This window comes from Giraffa tippelskirchi, chromosome 11, assembly GCF_054371585.1.
Source record: "Giraffa tippelskirchi isolate mGirTip1 chromosome 11, T2T-mGirTip1v1.2.pri, whole genome shotgun sequence".
In the NCBI taxonomy this organism is placed as follows: domain Eukaryota; kingdom Metazoa; phylum Chordata; class Mammalia; order Artiodactyla; family Giraffidae; genus Giraffa; species Giraffa tippelskirchi.
The window spans coordinates 2,341,563-2,356,892 of NC_137285.1; the positions used below are offsets into that span (position 1 = coordinate 2,341,563).

The 15,330-nt window shown below is 45.9% G+C and overlaps 1 protein-coding gene across 11 annotated transcripts in view; it reads right to left on the reverse strand.

Moving 5' to 3' along the window:
- Positions 1-5,325: 5,325 nt before the first annotated feature.
- Positions 5,326-15,330, reverse strand: part of SLC5A1 (solute carrier family 5 member 1) — a 102,971-nt gene continuing 92,966 nt past the window's right edge. For all 11 annotated transcript variants that reach the window (XM_081542206.1, XM_081542213.1, XM_081542214.1 and 8 more), the window contains 4 exons: positions 12,560-12,728; positions 11,264-11,479; positions 9,467-9,572; positions 5,326-7,672 (listed from right to left, as the gene is read on the reverse strand). In XM_081542206.1, the coding sequence (XP_081398332.1) occupies positions 7,449-7,672; positions 9,467-9,572; positions 11,264-11,479; positions 12,560-12,728 (715 nt within the window). In that variant the 3' untranslated portion in view covers positions 5,326-7,448. The remainder of the gene's footprint in view (positions 7,673-9,466; positions 9,573-11,263; positions 11,480-12,559; positions 12,729-15,330) is intronic.

Below are 15,330 nucleotides of genomic sequence, written 5' to 3' on the forward strand. Positions count from 1 at the left end.
GGATCTTAATTCCTCAACCAGGGATTAAAGTTGGGCCCTGGCTGTGAAAGCGCTGAGTCCCAGCCACTGAACCACCAGAGAATTTGAATGATTTTTAGACTACGTTTTAAAGTAGTTTGATTCTATTTTTATAGATTTTTAGGTTACTTTTTAAAAATAGTTCACATAATTCATCTATTTAAAGTGTACAATTAAGTTTATTTTAGAATAGTCAGAGTTGTGCAATAATTACCAAATCTAATTTTCTATATTAACATTAATTCTTTATTTGCTTTGTTACTGGAATATGTTTTTCTCTGTGTTTGTTTTATTTTGACATTGTGTATTGTCCTGTGACTGACTTTTCCGTATAAAATTTATGTTGGAGCTCTTCACCTATTAGTACATATAGGTATCCCTCATCCTTTTTAGTAGCACATTATTCCATAAAATCATTTACCATAATTTGACCATTTTTCTACTGAGAAACATTCACATTTGTTTCAATTATTTGGTATTATCTGTAATATTTGATGAATATGTGCATGCTAAGTCACTTCAGTTGTGTCCAATTCTATGTGACCCCATGGGCTGTAGCCTGTCAGGCTCCTGTGTCCATGGAATTTTTCAGGCAAGAATACTGGAGTGGGTTGGCACTTCCTCCTCCAGGGAGTCTTTCCCCTTGGTAACCATAAGATTGTCTTCTACATCTGTTTCTGTTTTATAAATAAGTTCATTTGTACCATTTTTTAGGATTCCGCGTATAAGTGATATCACATGATATTTGTTACTCTCTGGCTTACTTCACTCAATATGACAATCTCTAGGTCCATCCAGGTCAGTGCAAATGGCATTATTTTGTTTTTATTGGTGAGTAATATTCCACTGTATACATGTACCACATCATCTTTATCCTTTCATCCATCGATGGATATTTAGGCTGTCTCCTTGTCCTGGCTATCGTGAATAGCACTGCAATGAACAGTGGGTTGCGTGTATCTTTTCAAATTATGGTTTTCTCTGGAGTGGGATGCCCAGGAGTGGGATTGCTGGATCATATGGTAGCTCTGTTTTTGGGTTTTTGAGGAACCTTCATACTGTTCTCCATACTTGCTGTACCAGTTGACATTCCCATCAACAGTGTAGATAGGTTCCTTTTTCTCCACACCCTTTCCAGTATTTATTGTTTGTAGATTTTTTGATGGTGGCCATTCTGACTGGTGTGAGGTGATACCACATTGTAGTTTTGATTTGCATTTCCCTAATAATTAGTGATGTTGAGCATCTTTTCCTGTGCTTTTGGCCACCCAAATGTCTCCTTTGGAGAAATATCTATTTACATCTTCCACCCGTTTTTTGATCATCTTGTTTGATATCGAGCTGCATGAGCTGTTTGTATATTTTCTTAGCTGTTAAATGATGTGCAAGTCCATTTGTTTAGTGGCTTTCCCAGACTATTGTGGCAATGCCCATATTCTTTATTGATGTGGCCATGGAAGTCTTTGTCCCTTAGCTTCTGTTCACTTGCTCTGATAGAGCTTTCCTTGAATTCCAGGAGTTCTCCCCATTTTCCAAACTGACTGTCCCGAGGCCCTTCTTCAGCTCCTGACCAGGCTTTCTCTGGATCTGACCAAGGTGAAATCTTAGAGTCTTCTGGGGCCTTTTCTAAGCATGTGTCTTACCCTGGTCTTTCTAACTATGGCTTCCTAAATTCCCCAGCATATATAGTCGCTTTTGGATGTCTTAATTTCCCAGTGACATTTCCCCAAGATTTTGCCTCAATCAGTCTATGCTATGCTTTTTATTTTTAGGCCATGCTGCATGGCACGTGTGATCTTAGTTTCCAGACCAGGGATGGAACCCACGCCGCCTGCCTTGGAAGCACGGAGTCTTAACCACTGGACCACCACACACAGTCACAGTCCACCTCACCTCCCTGGAAAGTGACAGTGAAAGTGAAGTTGCTCCGTCGTGTCCGACTCTTTGCGACCCCGTGGACTGTAGCCCACCAGGCTCCTCCGTCCATGGGATTCTCCGGGCAAGAGTACTGGAGTGGGTTGCCATTTCCTGGACTTCCAGGGAACTCCCTATTGTATGTCTTGAAATAGCAGGCGTCTGGGGCTTGTTAGCTTGGCTTGCGGCGTTTTCAAGCTTTCTCGCTCCTGAGTTCAGTTGGGTGAAACAGAGCGCCACCTAGTGTCAGCCCTTCAGGTAGGAAGGGAGGAAAGAACAGGCTTACCCAGTCATTTGTGAACATGGTCTGCTCTGCCCCCTCTGGACCTGGGGAAGTGGTTCCACACTGGGAGCATGGGCTACCCCTGCTCTGAGCCTGGTGCCGCTTACTAAGGGGCGCTGTTCTAAGACTGCCACCACAGAGAGAGAGAGGGCGAGGGGAAGGAGAAAGCGCCACAAAACCTTCCAACCATTTCGTAGTGACTTTTTCTTGCTTTCAGGCTTGTTCGTTTGCTATCAACTTTTACAAACCATTTTCTAGAATTCTCACTAAATTGGTTCTGACAGTTTCTGTTCAGGTTTCAGTGTTTCTGTTGGAGGATTAGAGTATGGAGTGGCCTCCGCCACCATACTGCAGGCATCACCATTGTTTTTAATGTCTGTTTATTTATTTAGTTTTGGCTGTGCTGCGTCTTCACCACTGTGTGGGCTTCTCTCTAGTTGCGCCAAGCGGGTGCGCCTGTCTAGCGGGCTTCTCATTGCGGTGGCTTCTCTAGTTGTGGAGCACAAGTTCTGGGGCGCTTGCGCTTCAGTAGTTGTGGCCTGTGGGCGCAATAGTTTCAGCTCCCCGCTCCGGAGCACAGGCTCCCTAGTTGTGGCTTAGTTGATCTGCAGCTTGTGCTTGTGGGATCTTCCCAGATCAGGGATCGAACCCACGTTTCCTGCATTGGCAGGCAGATTCTTTACCGCTGAGCCACCAGGGAAGCCCTAGACATCACCATTTTCAAAGCATTTATTTTATTTTCTAAACTTTATTATCTGGGGGATGGGGGCCGGGGGGCCGCACCAAATGGCATGTGGTACCCTAGTCCCCATGCCCCTGCAATCACAGTCTGAGGCGCTAGGGAATTAGACTAAACCTAATGAATGAGTGTACTTTGGCCACCTCATGCGAAGGGTTGACTCATTGGAAAAGACCCTGATGCTGGGTAGGATTGGGGGCGGGAGGAGAAGGGGATGCCAGAGGATGAGATGGTTGGATGGCATCACCGACTCGATGGACGTGGGTTTGGGTAGACTCCGGGAGTTGGTGGTGGACAGGGAGGCCTGGCGTGCTGCAGTTCATGGGGTCACAGAGAGTCGGACACAACTGAGTGACTGAACTGCACTGAATGAATGAATGAGTGAGAGAAGAGGACACAATCAAGCCTACAGCGCAGGTAAAGTCAGTTCTCATCTTGTCGGTCCCCAAGTCATAGTTTCCTGTGGAAACAGTAATCTGAAGTGGATGTCATGCAGCAAAAGGACATAGAATTACAAACTGGACGCACAGGGCCGAGGGTGAGAGAAGGCAGGTGGCGCAGGGCCTTTGGACGGCGGGACCACAGAGGTTTACAGCAAAGAGCCAAAGGGAAAGCATCTGGGGCTCCCAGGACTCCAGCACCTCGACTCCTGAACTGTCAGAAGATACAAGCCAAGTGTCCGAATTCTAATTTGAATTTTTCCAATCTGAAATATCTAATGTTTAGTTTGGCCTTTGAGTGTGATTTAGGAACGCAGGTCCACACAAGGACCAGCTTCTCCCCAGCTGAGTGTGCCCTAGAACCAGATAGCATCATTACCTGTGTCCTGGGAAGCTTGGAAGAGCCCTCATAGAAGAGCAGAAGCTAATATGATAGAAAAAACTGGCCGAGTCATGGATGCAATGTGAAGCTCAGGGACTGAATAACACTCACCTGGATCCTCCAGAGCCAGTCAAACAATCCTGCCCCATTAACCTCACCCACATCACCTTAATTCCATCCCCACCAACCCGTCAAGGCAATAGCACCTCATTCCAAACCTTGGTTCACCTAAATCCAATTTGGAAGTTAGAAGGAACATTCTTGGGACTGGGTTGTGGGTAATGTTAAAAAAAAAAAAATCTCTCTCCTCCAGCTAAGCACACATGTGGTTTTCTTCCAAGGTTTGCTTTTGTGAAGCAGAACAAGCTGTAGCGGATCTTTCAGGAAATGGTGATTTCAATACTAGTAAACAGTGAGAGCTCTGATGAGTTTCACAGGCAGAAACTTGACTGAGAGTAGCACTGACGTATACACACAACCGTGTGTAACACAGCCAGCGAGTGGGAAGCTGCTGCACAGCTCAGGGAGCTCAGTCGGTGCCCTGCGATGACCCAGAGGGGTGGGATGGGTAGGGTGGGAGGGAAGCTCAAGAGGGAGGGGATACGTGTATACTCGTGGCTGAGTCATACTGTTGTACAGCAGAAACTAACACAACACTGTAAAGCAATTATACTCCAATTTTTAAAGTAATTTTTTTAAGGTAGAATTTTTTTCCACATAAACACCAATGCCTGACTCAGTTGTACAGAAGTAAGAAATGCTACCAAGTCTGTCAAAGGCCCCAAGACCAACATCATTCTTCAAAGAAGGAGCTTTGTCTTCTCATTTTGAGAGATTCCTTTTTAAATGGTCCTCAGTTCAGTTCAGTCGCTCAGTCGTGTCTGACTCTTTGCAACCCCATGACTGCAGCACACCAGGCCTCCCTGTGCATCACCAACTCCTGGAGCTTCCTCAAACTCATGTCCATCGAGTTGGTGACGCCATCCAACCATCTCATCCTCTGTTGTCCCCTTCTCCTCCCACCTTCAATCTTTCCCAGCATCAGGGTCTTTTCAAATGAGTCAGTTCTTCACATCAGGTGGCCAAAGTATTGGAGTTTCAGCTTCAGCATCAGTCCATATGTAAAGAAACTTTTTTCCCGACAGGGCATGGTTTTTCAGTTCTGTAAACTAACATTAATGAGCAATCACTCTGCCCCACAGCACATGCCTTCCATCTGAGGAAAGAAACAGCTCCTTCCTGCATCCCTGACATCATTCTAGTACAGTTTATCACTCACTGGGCCCTGGTTGCCCAAGTGGTTCAGTCTGTCCTCATGCAACACTGTGCATTGAAGACAGAGTTACTCACCTTGTCTTTACTAGAGGTTCTGAAGTTGAAATCCTCTCCAAACTTTGCTACATGTAGTTAACCTGTTCAAGTTGCCAGATTCTATTCTCAACTTTCCTGGCTTCTGCTTCCTAATCCATATTTTGTGTCAACTAATTCTCACCACAGACACAGTCAGTATTTGTCTAGAATGGCTAGAAAACAGGAAATCAAGATGTTATGGCTTTTCAATGTTTTATTTTTTTTACCAAAGTAATAAATTTTAGTGAAAAGGACTAAATGCAGTTTAATATAACATCTGTTGGCATTTTTCATGTATGTAAGAAAGATGCCATCCTCTTTATACTCATCTACTTTTCAAAGTGACATCGTCACACCTAGAGGAGGTAGGTATATGCTATAAGCACCAAGTCCTCATTTTTTCAAAGAGAAAAATACACAGTTGAGAAAAAAATAATATACCACAATATACACAGTGAATCATTGGCAAGGTCAGAACAGAATCTAGGACAACCTAGATACTTTATGCCTGCTCCATCCACCAGCTTTCAGTCATCATTCTTGATCCTCTCAAAGCTCACAAACACCACAAACTCCCCACAAAGCTGAGTACTCTGAGTAATACTAGCCGTGCGAAATTCTCCACTTTTCCCTCTTCTTTGCCTGGCTTAAGGGGAATATGAGGGCACATCAAATATTTTCTTTTCCTTTCATAAGAACAAGCCATTCTTTACCCGTTGAACCATTTTTACACCCCAGGAACTACTCTCAGCTGCTCCACAGACCCTCAGATCCCACCTATTTGCTAAGCTAGCCTCAGATCAGTCAATACAAACATCATGACTTCCACAGGATTATATTACAAAGTGATTAAGATTTCTCAGGTGGAACTAAAAGGATTAATCAAATTTAAATTTAATTGTTAAAATTTCTCCTTAGGAAAGAGGTACAACACAAAATAAAAATGTTGAACACTACCACCTGGAACAGAGACTGCCCACTCTAACCTTGTTCAGTGGATGATCACCAATCAAGACACATAAGGAAAAAGAGCTGTGGCCACCTGAACTCATAGGGAGGAGGATCTTGGGCTAAAAATTTCAGTGTTTCAAGAGAGTGCGGCTGCTCTGAGGTGACAAGTGCCCCCAGAGGCATGTTTGCTCATTATGTGACATAGAAAGGGTTACTAAGCCCCACAGAATCAGTTACATCAGCACCAGGAGGAAGTGTATGGAGCCTCTGGAAAATGCACCCCGACTCATTATAGTCACCAGAGAGTGCACTCTGTGCAGCCATAAGGTTAGCCAAAAAGAAAAGTGAAGTCACTCAGTCATGTCCAACTCTTTGCGACCCCATGGACTGTAGCCCGCCATGCTCCTCTGTCCACGGGATTCTCCAGGCAAGAATACTGGAGTGGGTTGCCATTTCCTTCTCCAGGGGATCTTCCCGACCCAGGGATCGAACCCAGGTCTCCCACACTGCAGGCAGACTCTTTATCATCTAAGCCACCAGGGAAGCCCAAAAAGAAAACAAGCATTTATTAACAAATACACATGTCATCCATTCAGCCCACAAACATTACTGAGTGGCTAAGATAGTCCAGGCACAGGAAATGCCAAAATAAATGAAATCTCAAACACAAGGAACTGACAATGAACACTTTCAAGAAAGCCAGAAAATCCCCTGACTCAAGATTATCTGCTTCCCCCCTGGCCCGAGGCTGGTGCCTGGATCCCTCTCATCGGCACGGGTACTGCCATGTCCAGGCCTCTCCTTCAAAGAGCAAACACCCAGGACACAGACCCCTTCCAGCTCCCATCCTCAGCTTCAACGTGTTCACCAATTTATCAGATCGATCTTTCTTGTGCCAGGAAAACTTGACAAAGATTTCATGAGATAGGGTGATGCTTTCTTTCAAAAAAAAAAGTGAGGGGGGAGGTTAGATAGAGAAAGTGGTAGTAACCAGGGACCACAACTCTTTAAGCAATATTTAAGGATTACAAACAATGTTAACGTGCTGAATCTACCTGAGAAAAACTTGCATCAGACATCACGGGGCTTCTGTATCTTAGTCTGCCTTTTCCTAGACACTGGACTGAGTGGGGTTTCCTTCTGCAGCTCTGATATGTACAGATGACTGTACCACACTGGCCTCAAATATATAAGTTAACAGCAAATCAGTGATTTTTCTCCAGCTAGCCTGTAATTACAAATGTACACATTTATCGACAGGGCAGAGTTTACAACCGGCTGGTGTCCCTTCAACACCACTGAATGGGACCAAAGAGAGACAGGGTGAAGACTCCAGCCTCCGCAAGCACAGCCTGCAGCAGAAAGCAGGACTCAGGCAAAGTAGGCGTGGCAGAAGACAGCCACGGCCAGCAGAATGACACCATTGACGTTCACTACCGTCCGCCACAAACGCTTCTCCGAGGTGTCTGTCATCTTCAGCTTCATGGCTGCCTCCTCTTCCTTCGTCATTTTGGGGCCTTTCTGCTGGTCCAGGCCACAGAACAGGTCATAGGCTTGCCTGAAGCATCCTTTCTTCTCCTCAGAAGCTTCTGTGTCTGGGGAAAGGAATAAAAAGACTGTTGGATACAGAAGCAGGAGGCACTAGAAAAGATTTCCAGAGGAGATATCAGGCCATGACACATCTGCCACTTTGCACACAACTCCCAATTTTCTTGTTTGCAAGAATAAAAATGATACAAATTAATGTTCGAATAAATGTTATTAATTATAAGATGATGTTAATAGTTGGATTCTACATAATATATTGTGGTGGTATATTTTACCTCTGCTGGGCCCAAAGGAAATACATTTTGATTTAGGACACTCAGAATCAAACAAGAAATAATAGCTTATGAGAGAGAAATGTTAACCATTGACTGGGGAACTGTGACATGTGAAGAATGTGGAAAACCCACCTCTCAACCAGAGAAACCCATATCTGTTTGCTACATCACTGAAAGCAATGAGTTTGGCATGACTCAAGAGTGTATTGACTGCACCTGGAAATCCCAAGGCTTCACAACAGATCCAGCCATGTGGCAAGGATTGGTCTATTCAGTCCCTGATCCAGGGCAGCAAGTGAGCAACATTTCTAGGGCTTAAGATCTGATACTGCTGGGTCAAACCATTCAACTGACCTTGCCACTAAAAGTGAATGCCCACCAAGGGAACTAATTCTGTCCTCTGAGCCCAGGTATGGCATTAAAGGTAAGCAGACCTGGGTTAGAATCCCAGGTTTGTGACTCACTAGATATGAAATCAAGCCCACTTTGTTTTCAGCACCATGGTCAGAGACCACTGCCCTCCCGTCTCCAGCCCAGTACCAGTAAATCACACATGACCTTGTGCTCCCACACCTCTGCACACCACACATCACCACGACCACCCTCCATGTGGGCATCCCTCCCATTTAGGGAGGAAAAGCTCTGACACAGAAACTGAGGAAAACATTGCTCCATGATCAGGCTAAGTCTCTAAGCACTGACTAAGCACTATCTTAGAGCTCTGAAGAATTGATGCTTTTGAACAGTGGTGCCAGAGAAGACTCTTGAGAGTCCCTTGGACAGCAAGGAGATCAAACCAGTCAATCCTAAACAAAATCAACCCTGAATATTCATTGGAAGGACTGGTGCTGAAGCTGAAACTCCAATACTTTGGCCACCTGATATAAAGAGCTGATTTATTGGAAAGACCCTGAGCTGGGAAAGATTGAAGGCAAAAAGAGAAGAGGGTGGCAGGTGATGAAATGATTGGATGGCATCACCAACTCAATGGACATGAGTCTGATCAAACTCCAGGAGAGAGTGAAGGACAGGGAAGCCTTGTGGGCTGCAGTCCACGGGGTCGCAAAGAGTCAGAAATGTCTTAGCGACTGAACAACAACCAACAAGCATTATCTTAGTGGACTTGCAGGGAAATCTGATAGTTTAAACATGATATGGTAAGCCAGCAGGACACAAGACTCTAAGAACCTCTATCTCATTCCCCTGATATCACTAGAACTAACCATAGCTTTGGTTCCGACTGCTTTCAGTTTATAGGCTAGTGTCTTCCCTGTCCCTAGCCAAGCCCCAAACCAAGTCAGGGTGGGAATATCTCACCTGTACTTACTCACTGAGCACTGTAAACCAAAAAGGGAAGAGCTGGGACGATTCTGCATCCCCCTCCTCCCCTTGACAAGGCCTTGAGTGAACTGCCCAAAACCCGTTTATCCATCTCACCCCATACCCCACTCCTCACTCCCCTCCAGAAGAGAGATCTGAGCTTTGAAGGCACTTGGTGAAGGCTTCAGTAAGGTGGTCTTGTGGTTGGAGGGGTAACTTGGGAATAGGCTCTGAGCCACAAATCACCTATTTCTAAGGCATCCTCCCGGGCATCTTGAATGTCCTCATCTTCTGCATCCAGGTCAATACGCTCCTCTTTGCTGTTACGCAGGCTCCAGCACAGGCGGTAGAGCTGTGGAGAAAGCAGAACAGGTTAGCAAGAAGATTCAAGTAGTGTCCTGGGCCAAGAAGTTGGGAGAACAAAGAGATGTGTGTCAAGAAAGGAAAAGGAATGTGGCTCTCAACTCCATCAACAACACAGATAACAGTTCCCATCCACAGCACTATCTCTGAATATGTTATGAACGTGGATATAAATCATACACATGCACATACCATCCCCTAGGATATGGGCATATTCGGAGGATAAGAGACTGTCATGAGCACAGAAATGTTTTGAATGAATGATCTCGTTACATATGATAAATGAATTTGTTCCTTTTAGCACTCGTGCTAGGAAACAAGGCCAGGCACCCATTTATCCAGACCAGCAGTGTAAGATCAGATTTTTGTACCATGTTAATTGTAGACTCATGAGCCAGTTAGAATAGGAAGAGCTGGAGGTGTACTTTCTATGACATGAAACCAGAAACTACTTTATATCAAGAAGCATGGAACTAAATGTGTTTGGGGCTACAATACTTTCAAAAACTGAGGCATCAAGAAGCAATTAATACAACATAAAGAGAGTTTGTGACCGATTTGGCCAATAACAACAAGGCAGTTCTGCTGCTATAAAAGCAATCTTTGTTTGACATTAAGGTTGGTCACAGTTTTGAAAATTTGGCAGCGAGGTTAAAGGTCTGTTAGGGATTCCTATTTTTGCATATGCATGAGAAAGGGACCAACAAAACCCTCTCTCTTTCTCTTCAGACAAATGTGATCTTGGGTTAACTCTCTCGCTCTGTTTGCTGGGAACCTGAAAAGGGTAGAGTGCTAGCTGTACTGGGTTTCCAGACTACACTGCTTCTGGTAAAAAGTGACCCATGACTGGTGACCTTCATCTGCATTGGGAGGGCTGCGAACATTCCCTAAACCAAGGGCGACATCTAGAGCTAAAGAAGAGTACTTGTCATCTTTGAAGTCTTGAATCAGTTAGACTTTGATACTGTTAGGAATTTCTTAAATTCCATGGGCAACTGTTTGGAGGCTTCATTGGGAAAAAAATAAAGGGTATATCATGCTTCAGATTTCCCTCAGTGTGGTGATTTTTACCACTAGGTATGTCCCTTGCAGGGACCTTTGGAAGCTATGACCTAGAGACTATTACAAGAAATATGCATTCCTATCTGGGACATAGGCATCCAAGCTGGGGTAACCCTGTGTCTGCCCATGTGATCTCATTGCCTTGTACCTGAGACGTCACTTGGGCAGCAGGATCCAGAGAGCAGTCCCTTGGCCTGAAATGTGGCTGAAGGCACCCTTGACCCTGCTCTGCTGGAAATCCATGTTTCCTGTCCTGTCCTTCTGAGCATGCTCAGTGGCTAAGTCATGTCCGACTCTCTGCAACATCATGGACTGTAGCCCATCAAACTCCTCTGTCCATAAAATTTCCCAGGCAAGAATACTGGAGTGGGTTTCTATTTCCTCCTCTGGGGCATCTTCCCAACGCAGGGATTGAATCCAGGTCTCCTGCATTGCAGGTGGATTCTTTACCACTGAGCCACCTGGGAAGCCCACGTGTCCTTTTCCATGACACCAAAGACAAGGACAGCCTATTTTAATCATGAGAGTAAGAGACCTCTAACAGCCAAAGCAATCAAGTTGAGTGCTGCAGCATGAACATGAAACCAGGGCAGGACAGTCTCCTACACGGATACTCACATGCACATCTGCAATGGGCTTTGTGAAGAGGGAGACAGCCAGGATGATGACGATAGTAATGACAAAGAGGATGATGGCAAAGTACAAGTAGTGCACACCACAGATAATCGTGGGACAGTTGCTGGGCTCCATGCAGCTCCCGGTTCCATAGGCAAACTCGGTAATCATACGGGACACCCCGATCAAGAATCCTATGATCAATCCCCAAAAGGCTCCCTGTGAAAGAAAGGCCTAGTCAATGAACACTGTGTTTGGGAAACAGCTGTGCATTCACTGGGGGACAGAGAGAAAAGCATAACAGTGAGAGGAATACGAGCTCCAGGCCATCTGAAACAGGAACACTGGAGTTCAGAACGTGACTAGGAATGTTATGTCAGGCCTTCAGTGGCTATGTTTACCACCTCTTAGTAACTCGACTTGGTACTTGCGTGTGCTTAGTTGCTCAGTCATGTCCAACCAACTCTTTTGTGACCCCATGGACTTGCCAGGGTCCTCTGTCCATGGGATTTTCCAGGCAAGAGTACTGGATTGGGTTGCCATTTCCTCCTCCAGGGGATCTTCCCAGTGGAGGGGTTGGACCGGTGTCTCCTACATCTTCTGCACTGGCAGGTGTAGTCTTTACCACTGAGCTACCTGGGAAGCCCTTGGTTAGAATAGCACCCAAGTTCTCAGTGCCAAAAAAAATCCCTTTCACTTTAAAAATACTTTGAATTTCTCTACCTGCAGCTACTATTACCATCAGACTCCATATTTAGGTACGTTCAGTTATAACACAATTACTTGTGGGCTAATCTGTGTTCCTTGAAGACATGGGAAAGAAATTTGGTCTCTTAGAGGAAGAGGAGAAAGGAACTTTTCCATCAGCCCCTTTTATAGATCCAAAGTCCCCTCACCCTTATCCCTATCTAGCTGGAGTATCACTTCTTGGTCCTTCACTGGGCCCTGAGAAGTGCTGGCTGGAAAACCTAGCCCCCTGCAGAACCCAGGAGGTAGCCTCTGCTAGCACTTCCTATGGAGCTGTTTGCCCAGAGGCTACAAGCTTCCCAGAGAGTGCCACACAGTCAGAATCACCCAGAGTAGATGGAAAACACACATCATTACTTGGGAATTAATTTAGAACCTGCAGCAAGGAGGAGGAGAGTCCCAAGGCCCCTGGAGGATTTTCCATATAAACCCTCACCAGCACCTTCATTCCTGCTCAAGATCTCTGGAAGTAGAATTCCTCCCAGAGAATATACAAATCCAGATGGGAATTTCTGTGCCCGAATGACTTTTCTAGACATTCATGATACCTACCGGCTCATTGACTCTCTTGCAGAAAATAGCAAGCAGGAAGACTGCTGCGATGGGTGGCCCCAAGTAACTGGTGATGGACTGGATGTAGTCGAAGAGCTGCCCTCCTTGTGCTGACTGCACGATGGGCACCCAGGCGATGCTGACGCCGATCAGCACCAGCATGAACAACCTGAAATCAAGCCCCACAGCAGGGGGTCAGCAAATGGCTCCACAGGAATAGTGATAGATAGATAGATAGAAGACAGACAGATAGATAGGGAAACTATCTGCAATACAGGAGACTCAGGTTCAATCCCTAGATCAGGAAGATCCCCTGGAGAATGAAATGGCAACACACTCCAGTATTCTTGCCTGGGAAATCCCACGTACAGAGGAGCCTGGAGGGCTACATTCCATAGGGTCACAAAGAGTCAGACATGACTGAGTGACTGAACAACAGCAACAGTAGGGATAGACGGATAGATAGAAAGGGTTATATGACCAGAGCGGGGAAAATAATTAGCAAATTCATTGAGACTCTTTTCTTCTGTATGCTGCTCCTTCAGAGGCTTCCCTTGTGGCTCAAACAGTGGGAAACGTGGGTTTGATCCCTGGGTTGGGAAGACCCCCTGAAGGAGGGCATGGCAACTCACTCCAGTGTTCTTGCCTGGAGAATCCCCAAGGACAGAGGAGCCTGGTGGGCTACAGTCCACGGGGTCCAAAGAGTTGGACAGGACTGAGCGACTAAGCACATAGCACGGCTCCCTCAGGAAAATCTTCTTTGCCTATAAGTGAAATGCACTTGATTTTCGATAGTAAAGGAGGCCCACTAACCACCAGGGAAGAATCCACTTTGAGAGGCAGTGGAGTTTAGGAACAAAGGCGTGGACTTTGGAGCCAGTCTCCTTTTTTTTTTTTGGCCACGCCTCATGACTCATGGGATCTCAGTTTCCCAACCAGGGGTTGAAGTTGCGCCCTTGGCAGTGAGAACACGGAATCCTAACCACAGGACCACCTGGGAATTCTCTGAAAGTTAAAGTGAAGCTGATCAGTTGCGTTCGACTCTTTGTGACCCTATGAACTGTAGTCCACCAGGCTCCTCCATCCATGGGATTTTCTAGGCAAGAATACTGGGGTGGGTTTCCATTTTCTTCTCCAGGGGATCTTTCCAACCCTGGGATTGAACTCGGGTCTCCCACACTGCAGGAAGACTCTTTACCATCTGAGCTACCAGGGAGTCCCTAGCTCTCCTTCTTTTGAGTTTCACTTCAAGTCCTGAAAAGATGGGATGTGTGCTCAGTTATATATGACTCTTCGCAACCCCATGGACTGTAGCCTGCCAGGTTCCTCTGCCCCTGAGATTTTCCAGGGAAGAATACTAGAGTGGGTTGCCATTTCCTTCTCCAGTGGATCTTCCTGACCCAGGGATCAGACCAGAGTGTCCTGGAATTTCTGCATTTGTAGAGAGATTCTTTACCACTGAATCACCTGGGAAAGATGGGGAGTTCCTTTTAACCTCTTGATTTAATTAGAAAGAAGGCGGTGGTTCTCTTCTCTCTCTTGAATTTAAGACAGAAGAGTCTTAAGCTAACCTTCACAAAGTAATGTTCTTGCTCACATATTTCTCCCTCTAAAGTGCCCCTCCCATTGCCTCCCATTTACTCAGATCCCATCCACCATTTAGACACAGCTTGGGGTCTCCCTACCTCAGGAGCCTTGCTCAGCTACTGACTAGCACAGTCATCTCTCCCTTCTCTGAGCCTGTGATTGCTGTTACAGGTACCACAGCGCAGTGTAGAATTGTTGCTTGTAACTGTAAGCTTGTTGAAGACAAGGACAAACCCCAGAGCAGCAGTCATTGGATGCAGAAAAAGTGTGAGCCCCAACACAATCTCAGGGCCAAGAGATCCAGCCTTGAGCAAAGCAACAAAATGATTTTCTTTCCATGTTGCATCTTGAGAGAATGCCAGTAAACATCTTTCAGAGGAAAACCCTGTCAGGGAACCATGCTGCTTCCTGCGAAGCAGAGAACAGACTCTGGCCCAGTCTGACCTCCCCTGGGTGGCAGGTGTCTTATCGCCTGCGAGTGGCCTGTCATGTTCCTTTCCTTCCTTTGCCCCAATCTTGCTCATGAGATTTAGGAGGTGGCAGCACTCTCCAGGAAACTTTCCCTGGACAGACATCCCAGGGACTTTTTCACCTGCCCCGAGGAGGTTGGCCTGCCTTCGCCCCAGAGCTTCTGCTGGTCCTCTACCCAAAGCCTCTGCTCCACAGATCATCGAGATAATGGGCACACCTGGCCCACAGATCCACAGTTACTGTGTCCAGTACCCTGTTGTGTCCATTAGCCCACTTGACAATAACAAGTGTGCACAGAGTATGGTGTCTTAGACTGTACAAAGCACATTCACAAGCATAGTATCACCTGACCCTCACAATGGTCCTGTAAAATGCTACAGCAAAGGGTCAAGGCATTGGAGGCACCTGGGCCTAAAAGACGTCCAGAGAGGAGAGTTGCAGTGTGCAGGCCTAGGAGGACAGTGTGGGATGGTGTACTGTGCCGAGACAAGGACTCAGTTGGCTGTGGGTTCCAGTCCTGGCTCGGCTGCTGTCCAAACTTCCTTATTTGAGTATGACAAGCCTCACTTTGTTCACTGATAAACTGAGGTTAGATTAATCATACCTGATGTTGTTTCACGCTCCAGCTTAAATGATCTCTGATGGCGTTTCATGTCCCAGAGGGACATGGTTTTAATGATCTTGGATTTAAAGTTAAATGCCGCTGAGAGCGA